An 8,376-nucleotide genomic window follows, 5' to 3' on the forward strand; every position below is an offset into this window, starting at 1 on the left:
CAATCAGAGTTATGAGTTTTTTTTGCAAAAAGAGGGTGTAGTCATAATGCCCCACCCTTAGGCATTATGCGTCACGTGATACCTAATCACTTTTACACTTTTTTGTTTTTGTTTTAATTTTTTATTAAAAATAATTAAATAATAATATTTTATTAAATAAATATTACATTAAAATAAAAACAAAAAAAAAACCTACTCGTCTCCTCGTCTTCACCCTCGTTGTCTCCATCGTCTTCATGCGTCATGTGGTGCCCAGTCAGAGTTATGAGTTTTTTTTGCAAAAAAAGGGTGTAGTCATTATACCCCACCCCTAGGCATTATGCGCCACGTGACACCTAATCACTTTTACACTTTTTTTTTTAGTTTTTTATTAAAAATAATCAAATAATAATATTTTATCAAATAAATATTACATTAAAACAAAAACAAAAACAAAATTATGCGTATCCTTGTCTTTACCCTCGTCGTCTCCATCGTCTTCACCCTTGTCGTCGTCGTCTTCTTCATCATCGTATTCATCGTTGCCCTCGTTTTGATTTTCATTTTCACCTGGCAAACGCCGATTCATCCAAAGATGTACCAAATCCCCCCTTAAGTGCGTTATGTAATTCTCCTAACCGCATGAATACGCGTTTTCAAGTCTTTTCTTCATACTTGCTGGAGTTCGTGGTGGATCCGAGTCCGGTATGAAAGTTGGGCATATTGCTCCTCGTCTTCGATGATCATGTTATGCATTATGATACACGCATGTATAGCACTTTTCATTCTTTCTAAAGACCATAGACGACAAAGATTTTTAACAAAATGCCAGCGTTGTTAAAGAACCCCAAAACACCTCTCGATATCCTTTCTCCAGACTCTTGTACTTTCTTAAAATACTGTCTTTTTTCATCCGACGGGTCTCTAATTTTTTTCACGATAATCGCATACTCTGGATATATTCCATCACCCAGATAGTACCCATGATGGTAGAAGTTATCGTTAGCCCAAAACGAAGCAACGGGAACGGTCCCAGATATGTAACTCTCCAACATAGGCGACTGTTCTAAGATTATTATGTTATTGTTGGAACCGGGAACACCAAAGAATGCCGACCAAATCCAAAGGTCGTGTGAAGCAATAGCTTGAAGGCTGACCGTTGGTCCCTTTTGGTCACCTCGTGTGTATTGACCTCATGCAGTTGAACAATTAGCTCATTCCCAATGCATACAATCTACACTCTCTATCATGCCGGGTAAACCATGCACCCTTGCATGTGTCTCGTAAAGACCTTGTAGATCGTTCCAGTTGGTCCACATAGTTTCAATATTCATATATTGTACACAACTTATAAAATAATCAATTAAAGTAAACAAGTGATATAATTATATAAAAAAAAATGAAACGTACCGTAACAAAAATACTCCAAGGTATCCGAGTTGTTTTATCGGCCATCTTTAAATACTCGTCGTTGATGTCGGCCGTGTTTTCGTAGGCGATCACGTATATGGCTGACGTAACCTTCTAAATAATCGTGAATCCCAGCGTCCCTCGGCCGCCCAGTTTTTGCTTAAAGTAATCAAGCTCACGCTCCAAATCATTGGTGACGCGCATAAATAAATTTTTAGCCGAAAGCGACGCCTAAAAGTCTTCGGGTTCTTGTATCTCAGCAAGTTGCTGAAGTAATCCGCTGTCAACCGGTTGTTGGCTTTGATACAGTCTCGTTCTATATATGCTCTTTTTGAAACGGGGGCTGGAGGAGAACTAATAGAATTCATATAAGTTGTCGCGAGCACAATCGTACTCGTAACCGCCTCTTCCTCCGCGTCGTCTTTAGCTTGTCGGTCGGGCCCGAAAAATTGATTATATATAGAAGTAGGAGAATCTATTTAGGGTTTATAGGGAATTTGGTGTAAAGAAATATAGAGTAGAAAGAAAGATTTATAAATTTGGTGAGTTTTGATTGGGGATGAAGTTGATTTATATATAAAACATTTTTTTACAACGGATATATGACCGTTATAAGTAAAAACGGTTTTTTTTAATTTCGTGCCATATAGCGTTATACACAAAACACCATTCCAAATTCAACAACCCAAAACGGGGGGAGTGTGCCCCCGGCGTTATGGGCCAGAACGCCGTAAAACGCCACCGCTATGGGTGGCCTTATTGATTGTTCTTCTTGGATCTTGCATTATTCATCGTTTATCCATTAGATCTAGGTGTTTCCGCCATCTAAAGTTGTTAGATCCAACTATACTTGTATGGTGACATACATTGCGTCTTTGACCAACTCCAATGAACTGAGATTGATAGCTTTTGGTTTGTTCTTGTAAGAAAAATATCTAATAAGCATGTAGTTGTTTGTGAATGAAATATCTAGTGTGTATGTGGTGTATATGGTATTGAGTGGGAGATTGCAAATAATGTTACTTATTTTATGTTATTATTTTATGTTATGCTTATTTGCATCCAAAAGATATTCCTAAAATGCTAGTTGACTCGTTTATGATGAAACATAGTCAAGTCTACTCGTTTATAAATAAGAATGTGGTGTATTTGATGTCGAGCGAAACTTTGAAACTAATTTTACTTATTTTCTTTTTTGCTTTTGTTAAAAAAAAAAAGAATAAAAGAATTGATAACACTTATTTGCATCCAAAAGATACTCGCAATTTGTTACCTGGCTTATTTGAGGATAAAACATAATCTAAATTGACCCGTTCAAGTATTCATAAGTATATGACGTACACATAGTTAAGTCGAAAGTTGCAAATACTATTACTTAGTTAATTTCTTTGATGATTTTGTTATAAATAAGAACTGATTTAACTAATTGGGTATTTTTAATTAGTTTATTTAAATTTAAAAATAAAATACAACTTAAATCGATTAGCGGTTGAAATTGAAACCTCTAGATTGTACGATAATGATGTATATGGTGAGATGACCTAGGACCTAAGAACTTAATTTAGTCCTAGTTGCAATTGCAATTGCAATTCCATGCTAAAAATTCATAAATTTTTGTGGCAATAGTGAATGACGATGACACTTAACTTTATGATGGATTAAGACATGCTTTGTTTAAGGGAAAATTTCCAAAAATGTTCTACTAATGGAGAAAGGTTTCATTTTTTTCTGTATAAATAAAAGTTTCCAGAAATATTCCCTAATATTCCCTATAAACACATTTTTGACGACATGTTTAGTCTCAACGCGTCTTTCATTAATAGAACATTTTGAGAATTTTTTCTTTATTTAAAGCACGACAAGGAGATTCATTAGTTGACCCACACTCTTAAATCCTGGGGATAACATATGAACCCAACCTTGTAACCCAAAACATTCGGGATGGATATTGGAGTGAGCATTTTTGGCGTGATATCAAGCGTGATTTTTTTCTTTACTTTTTTTAGCAACAAAGACCAGACATCTGAAATCACCATAGCAAATGAATCACCCTTCTGCCCGAACAACATAACATGATGACTCTGCCCAGAGGCGGATCCAACTCAATAACGCGGGGGGGGGGGGGGGGGGGGGGGGGGGGGGGGGCAGGCGCCCCGTATGGGAACATACCAGCACCATGGAAACAAGTGCCGATCCAGTGACGGACCATGGAAACAACTCAACAAATGCTGCAACAACCTGCTTTTTCTTCAACCCATAACTAAAATAAGTATCAAATCAATGGTGGTAGTGTTAGTATGTTCCACGACGAAAATCAGTGACGGACTGACGGTGTAGGAGCTCTCGCTGGAAAACCAGTGGCATCGGTTAGTGGTTCCGGGTTCGTGCGGTCCTTTGGGTGGTTGGCTAAGGTATCATGCGGCGGAGATGATGAATGACGGTGTCGGTTTTGATGAGTGACGGTGCTTTTGTACCGACCCAGTTTAGCGAATGGCTTTGAGTTATGTTTAGCGAATTAATGGCTTTGATGAGTGATAGGTATCAAATCAATGGCTTTTAATTTACCTATGGTTTGAGTTATGTTTAGAAAATTAATAATTTGGTATTATATAACCACTATTTGTTTTTGAACCGACCAAGTTTAGCCGACCTAAATTTTGCCCCCGTACTTAAAATTTCTGTATTCTCCACTGACTTTGCCCACCCACTCATGAGAAAACCTACAACTTGAAAAACCCCATGGTCTCAATTCGGAACAAATTGCTCAAGTATGATATTAGTTTTAAAGATTTTCACGAGTTTTGTGGTTAAGACGTAAATGGTATTAGGTAATATCCTTTCCGATTAGCCGAAACAAACCCATCAACATTTCTTTCCACCGATTATTAGTTTCTATAGTTTAACTTTACTAAATAAATAAAACAATAGTACTTGATTCCTGCGTGTATATCCGGTATCCGACCGGTAATAGTTATGCATGTATATCGGATATCTGAAGGGTATTAGTTAGGCAGATACATGACTGGTATGGAACACAAATTTACAACATGGTTTTGAGTAGGGTATTAAATGCAGAACGGGTCTTTTCGGTTATTCTCGAAACCCCAAAAAGAGTAACATGTAATCGAACCAAATTATAACGTTTCGGGTTTGGTAAATTCGTGTTCAGGTTCCATGTGTACGAGTACTTAAGGTTTCGAATTAACACTTTATTGGGTCGGGTTTTAGGTTATCGATAAAAGTGATGCTAGACATTCTTGATCATAATTTCATGATTATAAATAGATAAAAACATACAAAGATCCCAAATAAAGCATACACAAAAACTGAACGGTATATATATAGCGGAAGTTGTACAATATTATTTTCCGATTGGTCGAAACTCGAGGCCACGTATGATAAAGACCAGACAAAGTTCCTTGGTAACTTATGAGTTTCAATTTCCTTGAAAGATACTCCGTGTTAAGCTCTAAATTTGGGTGAAACTTAAATTCTAAAATAAGAACCTCCATCCATCCATCTCTCCTTTTCTTCGGAACTCGATCAGTGTCATGTAAATTCCATGGGCTAGGGGATCTAAAATAAATAATCTCTTTACTTTTCCTGTGGAGCTTATCTCGTACTATAACCGGGCAATGCAACCCGTGACAGTTTTCTGAGAGATTGAACACAAGATAACACGCACACGCCCCTTCAATGACTAGTGAACTAAGATATTCATATAGAGGCAACTTGATACAGAATACTTGTTGCCGTGGAACCTTATATGTACGCTCAATGCTGCACGTAAGATATATAAATAAATTTATTTAAAGAATACAACTATGTGAATGAGATAATGTGATGGAATTAGTTCAAAGAAACAAACCTGGATTGTGCAGAGTATTCTAAATTAGAAGTGTCGTACACGACCGACTTGGCAGATACCATAACTTCTCTTTCCATTTCACTTGGTGATGTCAAAACTTGTTGGTTTTCCTCTAACTTTTCCATCTTTTCTTGCTTAACCTGCTAAAAATGGTAAAACAATGAATGAACATATTATAATGTAGAAAATTAAAATGTTACTTCTGCTATATATGAGACATAAAAAAAACATCTCAAATAAAACTAAAAATGTAAATTCAAACTTGCATTGTCTATGACTCGAAACTCAATCCCTTCGATATAGATGGCACGACTATCACAATAACATCGTGAAAATTCCTGTAGCAGAATCTCAAAACTAGTATCTTTCTTGAGATTTGAGTATCGACACAATTCGATTGTCATCCAGTTGTCTTCTCTCCACATGGCAAAATATGCATGTGAGTTTTCCTTCCCGATTTTGTACTTTAGGTTCACATACATCCGTTGAGCATTGGATTTTCTTGGACAGCAAAATTTGAAGACAAGGTGAACGGAATAGTTTACGTCCGATGGTAAAAACTGAGGTCTTATCTTGATTAGGATATTCAAATTCGTAATATCTAACATCTCTGCTACTTTCGGAAACCTGCACATAGTTTTATATATCAAATTCCGCTATGCCTTTGAAAAGTAAACTTTTATGGCTTGTTATGATGTGGAACATCAGACCTAAACATACAAACATATAGAGTAATAGAGAAGAACCTTGACTCTTGAATAGATCGCCACCTGTGTGACCAACGGTTTCTAAATGAAAACATTCTTGATGCCACCATCTCACTTCGTTCTCCGCTATCAGCGATTGAAAACCACTATTATAGAAGGAAAAAAAAACTGGATTCATTCGGCATGAATGATTTTGGACTATCCCTCACAATAAAAACTTTGTAAATTAAAGGATTCATAAAGCTGATAAATAGTATATTTAGGTTAAAGTAGTTATTGCACGGGCAAAGATATCCAATCTTTGTGTGCACAATATTGTGATCGATCTTGGCCAAAAGCGACATGATTTTTAACCTTTAAGTCCTACAAACATCCTTGATTCCAACCAATCAAAGAGTCTACTTCGGCTTACGGGCTAACAACTTATAGGTTTAGCCAGCGCCTCCAGCTCTGAATTTCATATGTAATTTCATTAAATTCAGAGTTGGAGGCTAAACCTGTAAGTTTTTTTCCTAAAGTCCAAATAGAGCTCTCTGATTGGCTGGAATCAAGGATGAGTATAGGACATACATGCTGAAAATGATGTCTATTGTGGTAAAAATCTGGTCAACTTAGTCTATTTTGGTAATTTCCCTTAAAATTTAATAAAATCCAGTAATTTACTAAACACAAATTTAACATATGAGGAGGAACTAAGTACCAGTTTGTCATCTTTAAGGAGGATTCCCTTAGAGAGGATGTCATGGATATCCTTTTTCACCATTGTGGTGTATATCTCAGGAGACTTCGAAAACTGAAGTATTTCTTTGTAGTTTCTAGGCAATTTGGCTTCCCATATTTCATAAGACTCCTGCATATTACTTAAGAATTAAGTAATATTAATGTTACAATACAGTATTCATAAGACTCCTGCATATTACCCGTTTTCATTTCCATGATATTTGATTTACTAAGGAATGTGAAATATAAAACAGAACATAAAATGTAAACTTTCTTAGTTTTTTTTATTTGCATATTTTGTTTTGATGATGTATAGTAACATACCTCCATTGACATGAATACGGTTTTGTAAGGCTGCGAAAACTTACTTGAAATTCCAATGCTTTTTGAAGATGTGCAACCACCTCACCTGCTGTTGGTCGTTCTTCCCTCTTTTCATGTAAGCATTGAAACGCGATCCTTCGAAACGTAGCCAACGATTCCAGCACAACTTGTTCCTTAATTCCCTCAAACACTATCTCTTCAACCCGTGCTACTTGGAAGTGACGTTTAACCAACACATCTAAAAACAGACTGCTATCAGTGAAGTCCTGTGGACATGCCATTCTCCCACACAGGATTTCAAATAGCACCACACCAAACGAGTAAATATCAGATTCTTTGGTTAAGGTATGTGTTTCCCAGTACAACGGGTCACAATAGCCAGGTGAGCCTACAACATCATTCTTGAGATACTTAATCTCCTTATTTGCTGGATATGTTAATGCATGCTCGAAACCCCAAATTTTTGCTTTCCAATCCTCAGTTAGTAGAATGTTGGAACTTTTTATGTCTCTATGTATCACCACATCTTGTCCTACACTACCTCCATGAAGGAAATGCAACCCGTTTGCAATATCAATGCATATCTTGAGTCGTGTGCTCCATGAAAAGCTAGTATCGTTCAAATACCTACTGAGACATCCGTTAGAGGCATCCTCATAAACAATGATTTTTTCATCTAGTTCTTTACAATAGCCCACAAGACCAATAATATTCTCTTGTTTATGCTTGAAAAGAACTTCAAACTCTCTCAAAAAACCATGTTCTTGACCCAATCTGCTAAATCGCCTAACGACAACCATCTTATGCTCACTATTGTGTTGAACTTCTCCTCTATATAGTTTCCCATATCCTCTTATAATGTAGTTTTCATCACTAAAGTTTCCTACACCTAATGTTATTTCTTCAAGTGACATTTTGAAGATGTCCCTCCAGTTTTCCTGTCAATATTCTTAAACAGTGAATTGGAAACTTTGTTCATTTTAATAAAATGTCGAAGAAATCCAAACTGAACATAAGTACATACATACCTTTTTTTTGCGGCTATGTGCCAAATAGATAATTAATGTGAATTTTTTGTATGTTATTTACTTAAAAAAACATGTAATTAATAAAATGAACCACCAATTTCAACTATTCAAGTATAGATCACAAAATAAAAGCGGAACAAATCTACTTACGTTTTATAAGCAAGTTACCCTATGAAAATTAATGACCGCCAACATTTCTGGAACCATTTTCATTAAATCATAATGAATGAACACATGCACTATTACTACTATCGACTATAGGGCTATGGTTAGCAAGATCGTTGTTTTAACTTTTGACTTACTTGAAGTTTTAATGCCTCCTGAAGTTCCTTGATAACTT

General features: G+C 36.1%; 1 protein-coding gene across 1 annotated transcript; it reads right to left on the reverse strand.

Moving 5' to 3' along the window:
• Positions 1 to 4,646: 4,646 nt before the first annotated feature.
• Positions 4,647 to 8,370, reverse strand: LOC143586335 (putative serine/threonine-protein kinase PBL28). The gene is made up of 6 exons (XM_077067901.1): positions 8,339 to 8,370; positions 7,053 to 7,946; positions 6,665 to 6,814; positions 6,004 to 6,110; positions 5,258 to 5,884; positions 4,647 to 5,169 (listed from the first exon to the last, which is right to left on the reverse strand). The coding sequence occupies exons 2-5, from the start codon at positions 7,920 to 7,922 to the stop codon at positions 5,500 to 5,502; spliced, it is 1,512 nt and encodes a 503-aa protein (XP_076924016.1). The 5' UTR covers positions 7,923 to 7,946; positions 8,339 to 8,370; the 3' UTR covers positions 4,647 to 5,169; positions 5,258 to 5,499.
• Positions 8,371 to 8,376: the final 6 nt, after the last annotated feature.

This window comes from Bidens hawaiensis, unplaced genomic scaffold, assembly GCF_021521415.1.
Source record: "Bidens hawaiensis isolate Kalapana, Puna unplaced genomic scaffold, B.hawaiensis_p1.1 tig00034612_1, whole genome shotgun sequence".
Classification (NCBI taxonomy): Eukaryota; Viridiplantae; Streptophyta; class Magnoliopsida; order Asterales; family Asteraceae; genus Bidens; species Bidens hawaiensis.

Bases quoted from the DNA above. Each gene is read 5' to 3' on its own strand.
- LOC143586335 (XM_077067901.1), bottom strand. From the start codon at position 7,922: ATGTCACTTGAAGAAATAACATTAGGTGTAGGAAACTTTAGTGATGAA. The intron at 6,815-7,052 runs GTAAGTTTTCGC...AGTAATATGCAG, and splicing joins AAAAAGCATTGGAATTTCAA to GAGTCTTATGAAATATGGGA. The intron at 5,885-6,003 runs GTTCTTCTCTAT...AACTATGTGCAG, and splicing joins CGATCTATTCAAGAGTCAAG to GTTTCCGAAAGTAGCAGAGA.